Source organism: Micromys minutus (genome assembly GCF_963924665.1).
Source record: "Micromys minutus genome assembly, chromosome: 23".
NCBI lineage: Eukaryota > Metazoa > Chordata > Mammalia > Rodentia > Muridae > Micromys > Micromys minutus.
Window position 1 is genome coordinate 36,988,568 of NC_137958.1, and position 15,155 is coordinate 37,003,722.

Here is a 15,155-nt window from a genome sequence, read left to right on the forward strand (position 1 = left end):
GAAGGATGGGGTGATTTGGATGCCGATGTTTTTGCCTTTCTTGTTATAGCCACTCTCCACAAAGTCTCTGGTAGAAACAGCATCATACAGCGTGTGTCAGAGAAGACAATGGGAGATGCTTCCACATTGAAAGACTAATCATTGTTGATTGCAGAATTTTCTTCTGCATATTAGCCTGTGCAAGTCTCTAATGAGTAAATCATCTTTCCTCTCCTGTTTTGCACCAATCTTTCCGGTTCTCTCAGCTGGCATTTTTCTCAATATATTTTTTTTTTTTGGTCAGGTGACCTTTCTTTCTCCACATTCTAGCAGTCATGACTATTATTACCATACTTCATGCTCCCTGGCGGTATTTCACCAGTCAGCGCAATGCATTCCTTTCTACCTTTATTTACTTGTTGACTTCCCCTTATTAGCTAATTCATTTTCACCCGGTAGATAGCATCCTAACTTCACCTGCACTTGATTGACCATAACCATTAGGTGGTCCGTTGTTTATCAGGTTCTTCCGGATTGTTCTTTGTGGAAGACAGAAGCTGCGACTGTGCTCGCTGCTCTTGCCCTTCACAGTCAAGGTGTCACAGCACCATGAGATGAATAGATAAGTATTTATTATCTCATTTTCCTCTGGACCCCTTTCCCCGCCCCTTTTTATTATTTTCAAACACGGAGAATGGACTGTAATCAGGAAGACAATTACCAGGCTTCTGTGTGTCCACCTTGGTGTTTCCTGGTCTCTAGACAAGCTGTCCATTATCCGGTAAGCACTGACCATCACAGACAGAGCCGCCTGTCCCCAGCTGCCCTCCCTAATGGCACTGAGGCCTTTCTCAGCCCATTAAGTTTAACCTCAGGCCACTGCCACATTGCCATATAGGTCACTCCACTTTGCTGTTGCTACTCTTTTGACACACTGAAGTTGGCTCTCTCATTACCAACAGTGAGCCAGCCAGCCAGTTTTAATTTTTTAAATTTACTCTGTGATAGCAGGAATTAGGTTGAAAAAAGGTTACTTTCCCCAAAGACAGTCAACATTTTTTTCCCTTTATTTATATGGAAAGACCCTCAGTTATAACTGATTTTAAAGTCAGCTTTCCAAGGAAATAATCTTAAATTTCATCCTGGGTAAAAAAGATAGTTTCCCTTCAGTGGTTCTTCTATTGAAGATAAATGATGTGTGTGTAGGTTGGGCATGTATCAGAATTTTAAAACTGATTGCCTAGAGTGTGAAAGGTCTTTGGTTTCATCTTCAGCACCACAAAATTAGGTTAGTATATAGATTATTTATCTGTATACTATATATTTATAATCAGATTATAAATTAAACATGAAATGGCTTCATCATCATTAACCAAGCGTGACTGATGATTTGTTAGTGTACGTTCTGGGATTTCTCACAAACTGTTAATCTTCTTTCTGATGAAGACAGAAGTTAAATGAATCTATGTACAAGTGTGTTACTGGTGTGTTATAATTCATTTTAACCTAAAAGCGTAGGCTAGCTAGAATAAAGTGACAGATCCATTGTGCACATTCACACAAATGTACCGCCCTGTGTGTTCCTTGCTGTCCCCTGCAGCCCTCTGCAGCTCCCACGCCCTTCTCCAGTGGGTCCTTTCTGTCCTCTCCAAGTTCATCCCTCTGCACCTGTGGTTGTCCATTCCATGTTTTGAACCTTCTTGTCATGTCTGCCCATCTCCGAGTTCTATAACTCAGTAGCTATGAACGTGACACAATAATTATCAGTTCAGAACTGTCACCATGCGGATGCTTTAGAGCAACCACCCATCCACCAACCGCCCCTTTCGCACACGCACACACACACAATGTGCAAACACAAATACGTTGAGTGTCATCCTGCTAACACCTTTTCCCCACCCCTTTCTCTCGTGTGTCTTTTTACAATCATATATTTCCTTGTATTAGAATAAGATCTGAGAAGTGGAATTTCTAGGTTAAAGGCTATATTTTTAAATTATCATAGGGTTGACATCGTTTCCTCTTGACTTAAATTGGTTAAAAATCCCCTTGCCAATTAAAAGTGAGATTTACATTTTTTATGTTTGTAAGGCAATAGATTGTTGGGATTTGTTTTCTAATCTGTTGGGTCATCTCCTCAGCAAATCAACTGCCCATATTCCTTTGTTTTCTTTTCATAACAAACTTCTCGTGCTCTGGCTCTTCTTACTTGCATGTCAACGGGCTGTCCCTCTAAGTGGCATTGCCATAAAAATGGTTATTGTATTAAGATATTGCTACATGTGCTTTGAATACGACTTCATAATTGCATTTAACTGTTTCTGGCTAGTGATTTTTTTTTTTTGTGAAAGCCACATGATGCCTAGATCGAAGGGAATTGCACCAAAGACTTCTTTAGTTTCTGTTGCTGAACAAATGCTTTCCCATGATTTTGCAGTCTGCCTGTCTGTCAGGATAGCTGCCCGATGCGGTGAGTCTCAGTCTGTCCTTTTATACATTACTATGGTGCAATTTTTAATTTGGTGTTCCTGTGATCCCCAGCCTCTCTGAGTGAACTTGATGGAGTCTTTCTTGTTTGAGTAGCAGATGTCATTTGAGCTTCCCCAGTCTCCTTCTCCATCCAGGCTGCTTGCCTGCTCATCTCTTCGTTCAAGCCACGCCCCATGAAAGCAACAAAGTGTCTTCAGAGGTCAGAGCTCTTAGGTGAGGAAACCGTACAATGTGATAAATAGTGTAAACAAAGAAACCTAGGTGCAAGTGGGAGCAAGGAGCCCTTTTCATAAGGAAAACCTGTGAAACGAACAGTGATACATCAGCTGTCAGGAGGATGTGGTTGACAGGGTTCTCCGTCAACTAACTGTGGTTATGAAAGCCAGATGTGGACCCTCCCTCTCCCTTGACACCTGTGCTTTGTCTTTCACGTCGCTCTCTGGACTCAGCAGCTGATTCCCATTTAGAAACTCATTGTACTTCTCAAGACAGTCACACCATTGCTTTCTGCAGGGGACGGAGTTATTCCTTGGTGTATGAGTACGTTCTATTATCGGGCGCTTTATAGATAGTGAATGCACTCTCTATGTTTCCAAGGCCACTTTTTGAGGGTTTGAGAATCACTTTGATTGGCTTTCGCTTTTTGTTTTCCTATTGTCTTTTTGCATTGAAACAAATGGCACCTAATTTAATTATCACTGACGTATAAGTAAATTAGTTTAAAACTGAAAAATACAGTCAAACTTCTTTTGTAGTCTGGAATGCAAGCTTTTTGTTTTTGAAACGTTCAGTTGACCCTGCATTCATCTTCCGGTATTCTGAGGTCTCTGATCCAGCCACAGTGGACTTAGCCATGCATTTGAGTTGACCCTAGGGGAAATACAGCAGTGCTCTCCTACAAACCATGTTTTCAGCATTGTCTAGCAAACCAAGGACACTACCCATCTTACTGGAATACGCTTAGCTCTCAGTTGCTCTCTAGTACCAACCTCAGCTATGTCAGCTTCATGTCTAATTGATCTGCTTCTATTCTATTTTGCCACATAAAATATTTATGTTACATACCTTAGTGAAAATAGAAAATAAAGAGTATTCCCAACAGTAGAGTATTAAAAACTTGTAACTCTGGAGGAATTCTCTGGTCCCCAAACCTTTGCTACCCCCTTGCAGTTTTGGGCGGATTCATCGTGTCCCTAGGGTTTTCTTTAATTCTTGCTGTGATGTTGGTCCTCAGCCACATACTATTCATTTTGGTTTTATTAATCAGGTATTCGGTAATTCACTATTCTTCCAATGTGTTGGTCATCATTCCTAGCAAGGAATAAAACAGGTAAGTAGCTAACTGGCTTCTCCCATGTGGAGAAGTGGAGACGGGGCACCAGCAAACAAAGTGAAAAGAAAACAAGCAAATAAAGGAATTTAGGAAAACGCTGGTTAAAAGCAAAGGAAAGAAAGTGTGAGGGGAGAGAGATTACAGTCGTGGCAAACTTCTAAGAAGAGGTGACCCGGGGCCGGAGACCTATAGGAAGCAAGGAGCTGCTGTATAAAGTGAAGGATCTCTAGGGAGAAGTAGAAAGGGGCGTGGCATCTGAGAGTAGTAGGTTTTAATAGCCTGTGTAGTACTGAGCTCCAGCACATCAGAGAGGCAAGTGAGGGACATGGGAAGTACACAACACACAGACTATGTAGCTCGCCGCTTAGGTTTGGGTTTTCATGGGCTGACACAGGCTTAGTCTTAAGCAGGAAGAGCTGTCCTTTGTGCTGTCCTGATTACCCATCCTCGGCCAGTGTCGCAAAGAGGCCTAGGGACCAGGACGGGTCACCTCAGCTGCCTCAACAGCTGACCTGTAAGAGAAATCTGAATTTCCCAAACTGCCTGTATGGGCCCGCAAACAGATGACAAAAATAAAATAAAGGGAGGTAGGACTCGGATATTCACCAAATACGTGTTTTTATCCATGAGTAAGAAATAGACGGCACAAACAAAACACAGAGTCACACAGTTAGAATGAAAATGACTTCCGGATTTATGTCTGTCAGCAATATAGATACTTACAAATAACCCATATGAAAATGTAAAAAAGCACATTACATCTCCACACGCCATCCACAGTAGCCGCACAAGCTTAGTGACACAGTATTTGCCAATCTGCAGTTCCTTGTACATAGATATTTTGTGCATTAAAAAAGAAGTATACATAATTTAAAATAAATTACATCACACAATTTACAAAGTAATATTAACAAAAGATTCACAGACAGTTACCTCTTTACTCCAAAAAAATAAATATTCAGGTAGATAAATTAACAAAAGAGTGCTCACTTGGAAAAATATAATTTAAAGAACAATAGATAATAAATTTGATAAAATTAAACTTTATAATCATAGATACTGATATCTTCAAATTTCTGTGAATAAAAATGGGAAGGAAGAAGTACCAGAAAGTAAATCTAAGTGTTTAATTAAAAAAAAAAAAAAACCACAAACAGATTGTTAAAAAAAACAAAAGCCAGTGAGCTTATTGAAGCTCACAATTAGATTAAAACATAAATTATTACCTATAGAAAGAAAAGGAACCTCAAACAAGAAAACAGAACAATAAAACTTATGGTCATTTAGGGTATAAGTAAAGTAGGTTTTGCCCACTGGCAAGGTTGTTTGCTTCAGACATTTTCAGGTTTATGATCTGTCTTGTCAGAGCAGAATTTTAAAAAAAATGCAAATTTAACACTATTTGTTTAACATTTGTTTTACTCATTTAATATTGTAGGTAACCACTTCCCACTGTCTCTGTTAAAAAACAAGCGGTTCTCATATCTTGTTGGACAAAAAACAAAACAAAACAAAACAAAACAAAACAAAACAAAAAAACAACAACAACAAAAAAAAAACCAAGCAAATGAAAAAAAAAATAAAGCAAAGAAAAAGTCTCTTGCTGATGTTCACTCAGCCAGGATATCCGAAGGTAGGACCAGGGAGGATTATCACGTAAGGAACAGGGAGATTCTGTTCTTAAGCCCAGACTAGACTCAGAGGGCTCAGGTATGCTCCGCAGGAGTTCTTTTAGGCTTGTGGGGCTCCAGGCCTGCCTCCTCCTCAGTCTTACAAGGCAAAGTGGACAAAAGACATTGGAACTAGGAGACATAAATAACAAGGTTCCAGCACACTCAGCAAGCATGACTTTGCAAATCTAGTCTGACTCTAAGTCTCCCTAGAAATAGGTTCTCTTTTCTGTTCACTACTGATAGACGCAGGCTTTTTGCTAGTGTGTAAGCTGGTAAGTGGATAACAATTTTAAATGAAAGTAGGGGAATAAGAGGATACTGGGTAATAACGATGCGAGTATAAGAATTTCACACCGAGGATTTTAGTTTTAGTTTTCCTTTGGGATGTCACGTGTATGACTCTTCTCTGTTTTTTAGTCATGGCTTTGACAAGTATAATCCATCTAAATAAAAATATTTACATTCTAACAGATGGTTTTATTTCAATGGGAATAATTATATTTTACAGCAATAGATCCTGATGCCTTCAAATTTCTGTGAAGAAAAATGGGCAGGGAAACGTACCAGAAAGGGAATCTAAATGTTGACTTTTAAAAATAAACACAAAACCACAAACAAATTATAGGAAAATATCCAGGGAGCTTATTGAGACTCAGAATTAGATAAAACATAAACTATTTTCTATAGAAAGAAAAAGAAGTCAAACTACTACAAAACGGCAATAAAACAGATAGCCAGTTCTGGTAGTTTAAGCTGGTTTTTGCTCCTGGTAAAGTTGCTTGCTTCAGATATTTCCAGGTTTATTATCTGGCTAGACCATAATAATCGTATGAGTTAATAATTACTCTGCAGATTTGTTTATGAAGTTTTGGGCATGTTTAGTGGAAGGTGGGTTGGAGCAAGGCAGACAAGGCTATAAACAACCAGGAGGAGTAGAATTAGAGAGACTAGGCCAAGAAGAGTGCCACCCAGGACCAAGGATACAGTAAGCTAGAGAAGGTGAGCAAGCATGTGGGAAGAGCTGCTCTTTATAAGCAACGGCTGTACCTTGAAATATTCGGGAACCTAACAGTTCTGACTAAGCCATAGTGAGCATTGCTACTTCACAGAATGCCCTGACACTCTTTGGGTACCTGTGGAAAAGTTCTAAGCACACTTATAAAGAACCTATAGTGATGTGTTTCGGTACAAGTAGCTCTCATGAAGCATGCTTTTCTTCTTTTGGATGTCTTAGTGACCTGTGTTATACAAAAGCCGTTACTAATGTGAAGTGCCCTGAAAAATGTCCTACATGTATAACTTAATAAATATGCTTTGTTATACGTAATTTGTGCTTTATTATGTAATTTAAAGACATGCTTTCACATACTCCTTTTCAATTAGCTTAAGCTACATTCTAAAGAGTGTAGACTTCGAAATAGAGCCTTTATTATCATCAGTGTATTAGATGAGAACTGATGAGTAGGCAAGTCAGTCCCTTTTGAGGGGGATCAACCATGTGACTTTTCCTAGGACAATCCAACAAGTTCATATCAACGTCTGCTTTTGTTCATTCCCTTTAAAGTCAATAGAAAGTCTTCCTTCCTTCCTTCCTTCCTTCCTTCCTTCCTTCCTTCCTTCCCTCTCTTTCTCCTTCTGTTTATTTGTGCCTTGTCTCTCTCTGCGTCCTTTGTTTCTTCCTGCCCACAGACTGCTTTGGAAAGGAAAAGGGATCATCAAATATGCTTGTATCATTTCCCTCCTGAGAATAAAGTTCTGGGAAAATTCCAGTATTTATTTTCCTATAAACTCAATAAAGCGATCTGGACCTGAATACCATAACCTTCCATTTATCCTAATTATCCAAATGAATACTATTTTTTACCTTTCTAACAATAGGCCACCAAGTATTAATTTATCCTAATGATGGATATCAAATATTCTTGAACAGAAATATAGTATTTTAAATATAATTACTGATTTATAAACATTTTCCATCTTCACAACATTTTTCAGATTTTCATTTCTTAATTGTTTTGATTACCATATTTCAGGTATAATAATATTAATTCATTTTTATAATTAATCACATTTTATAAAATACTTTGAGTGTAGTTTGGGTTAAAAAAATCATATTTTAATTACTATCTAAAGATTACTAGGTGGTGACCACACTTCATCAGATTGTTAAAAATTTTCAACTAACCACAGAGATCTTGAATCAATTATTTTGTCACTGGGCTTATTTTATTCAAAGAGCTCAACTCAAAGATTATTTGGAAGACTGATATTGTGTGTGTTTAAACTATTACAGTTTCAGAATATCAATATATTGTTTTCCTTCCTCCGCAGTGCTTTACCTCAATCAAATCCTTGGCTATCTGCTCTCATTGAAATGACATAATCATTTACTGCATCACATTTGGCATTAGTAAGAAGCTTTTGTTACATTGTGTTCATATTGAATTATATATAAAGATTTTTCATTTGGGAGATTACAACATCCTCTTATTTAGAATTCCTTTCTAACACTGGCAGAGAAAGCTGCTCTAATGGACAGCAGAGGGAGCTCAAACATAGCCTGCGAAGACAAATATCACACCAACAAAACCACAGTTCCAGCAATACAAACATGTTCCAACAACAACAAAAAATAATAATAATAAAATGAAATAAATAAAATCATGTGTTTACTGTGTTTAAAAGACTGAAAGACATAATGTTTCCAAATCTACCAGAGGCTAATTGTAGTAGTTGTTGCCAGAAATATGCAAGTCCTTTTTCGTGACACATACTAACTTTCCTTTTCAGAAGAAAGAGGTGAACCATGTTCCACATTGGCATTTCCCGGGTTTTACCAGTGAACACAGAGCTGATTTCCCAACATTCCTAAGATAATGACTATGAATTGTCACCTGCGAAATTAAACATACTCCATAGAGATACAAGCGACTGGATGCTAATGAGGTTGAGCTAGTTCTAAAACCACATCCAAGGGTGTAAGGCAGGTCAGCAAACTAAACATGTAAATGTGGCTGGCTGGCTTCTTATGCAAAGAAAGTTCTGCGGGAAAACAGTGTTTTCCTGCTGACTTCTCTGGAAGCATCGCACAGTGACTGTGTTCTGCGCTGAACTAAAGACCTGACAGAAAACATATCTTGTTTGGTCTTTTGCTTTAAAGGCTTATGACCCTCGCTCTAGATGTTTAAGCAAGCCCTAGACAAGATCATCCACTCTTCTTAAGTTTTATATTTTGACAAATCTCACAAATTCAGACTTGGACCATGAGAAGAGCAAAAGACCATGATTATAAAATACAGCTTGTAAGACTTAATGCCTACCTCACACTGAAAATGCAAATCAGGAAGACAGGAAAGCTAACAAACAATTTTGATTTCTTTTTGTTAGAAAAATCATTGATACACTATTTTCTCTATCCACTCAAAATTATGAAGACAACCAGTCCATTTTTCTTTGCTTTTCTTCTTCTTCTTTTTTAAACAAAGATAACAAATATATAAATCTGGTCATAAACAGCCTTCCAAGAGCAACTAAAACCCAACCAAGGGGTTCTACATTTTAGAGTTTGGGGGTTTAGGGACTTCAACACTTGAATTATTGCCGTGTCATGAATTTCATGATGTCTGTAGCAAGAAGGAAGAGGGTGGGCAGCAGGTATAATAGAAGATTTAATCCTGTTACCATCAAGACTGAACTAATTCTCTTCAGAGGACAGACAAAAGCTTGCAAATGTCTCCACAGCATTCTTGGCACAAATGTCTTCATCCCATATGAAAAGAGGCAGTTTCTATGGCAATACTGGTTAAGTGCCTGTCTTGCTGCACTAATATAGTGCAAAATGTGCCTTCCATTTAGCAAAAAAGATGTAGGCAACCAGTGTGAAATTAGGGAAAGTAGAAATGTATTAACACAAGCATATTTGTTTCCCAGACAATAACCACTATAAAATACCAAGCTTGAGGACCCCTTCTTCTAAGGCTAGTACCTGTTCACCATTCACACATTAGAGAGAGACAAGAGCAAAGTCTTATAAAAGAGTTTGTCTCTAAAATGCAGGCCAAGAAAAGCTACCATGAAGATGCTAAGTAGTTCAGTGGGTTTTCCACTTAGCATATTCCCTATATCTTCTTCACTGTTAAAAGTTGCTTATTAAGGAGTATATAAGGTGACATCATAATGTACGTCATTGGATTGAGTATACATGTTGTTATGGTTAAGTGTAGAACAGTAAAGCCTTCAGTATGAACTCTTCATGCTAGAAAGTTCTGTGGTTAGTGCTGCAAGCAGTCTCGCATCTGGCTTCCCAGTTGGCCAATCTCCTCACTGAGTTTTAGAGATCAAGGTGTGTGTGTGTGTGTGTGTGTGTGTGTGTGTGTGTTGTTGTTGTTGTTGTTTTTTGCTTTTTGCAATTGGATAGATTTCAGAAAAGATGCTGCAAAACTCTCAGGATGCAGCATGCATCTCTTAGAATTCTCAGGACTGAAACTTCATGTCAGTGGTACTGTCTTGAATAGTCCCAGAGGGAGTATGTTTTTTTTTCTTTTTTCTTATTGATGGCGTTCATAACAGTTAAAGTTAATTATAACTCACACATTTGAATACTGGCACTCTGGCCTCTGGATGTCTACTGTAAAGGGAAAAGGCCAAGTCTGGTTGTGTTCAGGAATAGTCAATGTTACATATCAGCGTCTCCATCATACGCTAAGGTTAAAGGTTTGAGGCGGTTGTTCTGCCGTCTTTGAGGTTTCTTTGGCTTTTTGCTGTAGAAAATTCAGAAAAATTTGAAAAAAGTCAGTCTTTCATTTAAAATGTTGTTTTAAATAAAAGAGCAAAGTCAAACAAAACGGTAGACCTAAACTGCCCACAGTTCCCTTTAAAATACAACCTCATGATCTCTTTGAGCTTCACAGTTCTGAGAAGATGTATTAAGGTATTTAACTATTTTGTAAAAAGTCAAATTATTCAATTTTTAGTCGATACAATAGAAATGATGTTATAGTGCATTTTGGGTGTGTCTCAGAACTTTTATAAATAATGCACATTTACAAATACAGTTAAATAAGATTAAGAATTATCTTAATACTTTCCTCTAAGAAAAAGTATATATATATATATATATACATATATATATATATGTATATATATATATATATATATATATATATATATATATATATATGTTGCTATTAATGAAAGCAACATTCTATGTCATTTCTGTATGAGAAAAATCTTGAAAAAAATGACCTAGAATAGTCCATAATCTGAATGACTTGGATATGGTGGACATATTTTAGGGTTTCTAATATTAAAGTTTATTTTTAAAATTTAGAACTTTGCATGAAGATGGAGTGAATGTAGCACATTATTTCATAACACTAGTCTCTCCCTGTGTTACTGGCATGTAGCAGTAAATATTGAAAAAGTTGAAAAGGCACCAAGCCACGTTACTGCTGGCTACTCTCTGGCCTCAGCAGTGGCTGTCTATTTAGTTCCCATGGTGAGTTGCTGCCATGGCAACCCCATGTAACAGCCCTCTATCTCATGGCTCTCTTACTGCAGACTCCAGTCAGACAATTCCCAGGAACCTGGTAAAATCAAAACTCTAGAGGCTTCTAATTTATCAATCATATTTATATCAGTAAATTCTCACCCCACAATAACATCCACACAATAAACTCTGCCAATTGACGCTGATATAAACTGCCTACGTAGATAAGACCAGTTGCCCTGTAATAATCCATATGTTATAAGATATTCATAGCTACCTGTGGCTATTTAAAGCCACACGGGTCTGGGTCATCATTTTCCTCCTCCATCTTGGTTTCTCTCCTCTCCTATCTTTCCTGCCTCTCCAAAACGCTTGCCCCCACCTTTCTTTTTCGTTGCCCAGTCACAGGCCTTGCATTATCTTGTGCCTGCCCACACCTGTATACAGATATCAACCTATATCTTACCCCTTCTGTCTAATTAAAAAAATAAGTTTTCTCTCAAATGTAAGCTGAGGACAACCATTACCATTCTGTAATTTACAAAGAACCCAATACACCTAACACCCAGTCCATCATTTTTGTCAGTTAAATGGAACATTCTTTTATCTATCCCAGCTTAAGAAAGGCTTAAAATCTATTAGAAAGGCCTGAATAGGCTCATAAATGTTGTTGGAAACATAAGGGATTGGGGAGGGGGCAGGGTAGGTCACTTGATGGCCTAGCTAGAGAATTTGAAACAAGGAAACCCAGGAGGAGTCTCCTCATAGACTCTAGGTCCCCTGCTATGGAAAGTACTGGCTGCTCTGGGTCAATGAACTGAGAGTAGGGGCTGCCTGCTTCTTTGGCAGATGTTGATTGGAGTGTGGTTTGGTTCCTGGACTGGTTTCTTTGCTTTTGGGATAGATTTGTATACAGAGTTTGTCTGAATCATGTGGGGAATTTGGCCCATGATTCAGAACTAAGATAGAAAAAATAGACATCTGTAGCTCCAGGCAGAGAACAAAACAGATTTATGTTATAAAAGTTATTAATAAATAGAAGTCTGATTCACCAGGTAGAAAGCATAACAGGTAGATGGTATATTATAGTCTTCGAGAAACTCATATTCTCAAACATAGGCTCTATAGGAACTTTAGGTTAATTTCCTGATGTGACAAATTATAGTATTTTAGTTTACTTAATTTGTTTTAAACTGTTTTAATTTTCAAAATGTTGTGATTTTGAGTTTTGTGGTTATATTATTTCTCTAGGAGGAAAGGCAAGATAAAAGCTTCTAGAGTTTTGGTTTTACCTGGTTACTGGGAATTGTGACTATAACCACAGAGGGAGGATGCTGGGAATGTGAGCAAAGTCCTCACCAAGAGAGCCAAGAGATAGGCACGGGGCTAGCCATGGAGGTGGAGAGACTGACAGAGAGTAGATGGTGATAGAATGACATGGTGCCTCAATTACCACTTCTGGCAATTGAGAGGATTTTCTTTGAAATAACTCACATCTCCCTTTATGTTCTGAAATATTTAAACACTCACCACGCTAGATAAACCATGGAGACAATGAAGACTAATAGCACAAAGGCCCCGGCTGCGACACCATAAACCCAGGTCTTTAGTCTCCCATCTAAGAAGAAAAGATATTAGTTATTAGTGTACATTAGTCTTAACACATATATGACAGGTTTGAACATTGGCTCGTGATAAGTCACTTATGAGCAGGTCTCTTGAAGACCCAAACTCATGCTTTCTCAGCACAGTTACCAACATGTAAAGCAGATGATAAGCATTAGGCAGTGCTGCCTATAAGAGGAATTAGCAATGGAAAGAGTTGGAAAGCTACAAATAGTGTTTGCGTTCAGATGCTGAGTTCCTGTCTGGATTCGTTATACAAAATCTCATCTCAAATCCAGTGTGCGTCTTGTTCTATGCATATATGCTTTGACTTTTCCACCTACTTCAGGAATGGCATATGATATTTTAAAAAGATAAAAAAATAATGTTACTTTTGAGACATTCATAAAACTCAGATTCAATGCAGACAGGTATTTGACAATCCACGTTTATTTTAACGGTTTTGTAACATACTAACTTCTTTTGTTTGGCAATTACAATCTTTTAGCTAGTCTATTCTTCTAGTGTGCTTTGACAATAAGGGAATTTGCAGAGATAATCACATAGAATAACACAGCAAAGGACTTTTGAATGTCTCTTGTCTAACATTCTTGGGATATGCAATCACCATGACAGCCATTCTTCTGGTTCAGTTCTGGGGCTTTGTTGTCCTTGAAGTATTAGGCTCTAAGCATACTTTGAATGAATTGTTTAGGATGCCTACTTACTTTGATGGAACGTCAGCATACATTGTGTGTGGCTAACATGGAAGTATGCAGGTGATATGTACAGGTGAGCACCTGAGCAATACTCATATCACAATATGGTAAGACCATGATAATTACTTGTAGACAAAACTGATGCTGTGGAGACTTAACCAATGTTTGAAAAGTATCAAATGTAACTAGTCCTGGATGTTTTGTTCATTAGAGGCTCATTTGCTGGAAACAAGTACAGCTAATACTTTACATATCGCTTCCTTTTAAACTTGGAGATTTTGAAAAGTGGTTTTCCTTTTCTTCTCTTTCCTTTTTGAATTGAGTTTAGAATCAAAGGAACTATTCTACTACTGGCATTTCTTCTGTGAAGATTGTTTAACGAATATTCCAAATGTTTGGGGGAAATTATTAAATGAAGTAGAGAGGATTGTTTAACTCGAGAAAAAGATGTTCTCCTTTGTGAAGAAGCTGGTTGGATTTTTAGATGTGGTCCAAGTTGCTAATGGTAATTTGATCTCCTAATTTATAGAGGGGAGGTTCTTACATTTTCACAGATAAATCTGCTTTTCAAACTCAATTGCGTGTTCAGCTAAGAATCTAATAAAAGGGGTGATTGTGGATAATGGTAATCACCCAGATATTTAAAACACCTTAAAGATTCAACTTAGGTTCTCTTATAAGGAAAATGCTTTTACTGAATAGCCATAAATCAAGGTGTGTTAGCTACAAATTTCTTTCTTCATTTCTCATGTTTCTGGTGCAATTATTAAGTTGATGATATCTGGATTTGTATGAAATTCCTCCATGGTAAGGGGCAAGATATGTGTTGCTCACAGAGCAGCAGTAGGAAATTCTCTCTACCTGAAGAAGTGTGTCCTATCCCTGGAGACAGTGTGTCCTGCCCCTGAAGACAGTGTGTCCAACCCCTGGTGACAGTGTGTCCAACCCCTGGAGACAGTATGTCCTACCCCTGGAGAAAGTGTGTCCAACCCCTGGTGACAGTGTGTCCTATCCCTGGGACAGTATGTCCTACCCCTGGAGAAAGTGTGTCCTACCCCTGGAGAAAGTGTGTCCTACCCATGGAGAAAGTGTGTCCTATCCCTGGAGACAGTGTGTCCTATCCATGGAGACAGTGTGTCCTACCCCTGGGACAGTATGTCCTATCCCTGGAGAAAGTGTGTCCTACCCCTGGGACAGTATGTCCTACTCCTGGAGAAAGTGTGTCCTACCCCTGGAGACAGTGTGTCCTACCCCTGGAGAAAGTGTGTCCTACCCCTGGAGAAAGTGTGTCCTATCCCTGGAGACAGTGTGTCCTATCCCTGGAGACAGTGTGTCCTACCCCTGGACAGTATGTCCTATCCCAGTTAGGAAGAGAAAGTCTGCAAAGTAGAGAGTAGCACTTCCTCAAGTTTGCAGACTTATTTCTTTATTGGGTTCAAGTTCAATCATGGATATACTAAGAATGTGTTTTAATATCACAATTGTCTGGTCAGCCTCTAAGTTAGGGCCATTCCATTAAAAAAGGAAGGCTTTACCACTGCCTCTGTATATTTTGCCCTAGTATAGATTCTGAGGGAACTGGAAATGCCAAGTTTGAGGATGCTATTTATTGTTCTAGCAGTGAGTGCTCCTAGCATGGGTCTGCATTTCTCATGTTCTTTATGAAGGTTCATATGACCAACTCTGTATGATTATACTGAAAACTCCAAATGCCTTTATACTCTTATTTATCTCTGTTGTAAATATTTTTCTATTATTTCCATTATGACATTGCTTTATTCAGTATGTATTTATTATACTTACAATTTTAGGACTGTGTTTAAGATATAATAATCACTATTCCTATTTTTGAAGAAAGTAGTTTTATT

General features: G+C 38.1%; 1 protein-coding gene across 1 annotated transcript in view; it reads right to left on the reverse strand.

The window, feature by feature from the left end:
* Positions 1-10,150: 10,150 nt before the first annotated feature.
* THSD7A (thrombospondin type 1 domain containing 7A) overlaps positions 10,151-15,155 on the reverse strand; it is a gene marked incomplete at both ends in the record, with an annotated part of 363,343 nt that continues 358,338 nt past the window's right edge. Inside the window, 2 exons of the mRNA XM_080936262.1 lie at positions 10,151-10,235; positions 12,494-12,581. Coding sequence (XP_080792388.1) covers positions 10,151-10,235; positions 12,494-12,581 — 173 coding nt within the window. The remainder of the gene's footprint in view (positions 10,236-12,493; positions 12,582-15,155) is intronic.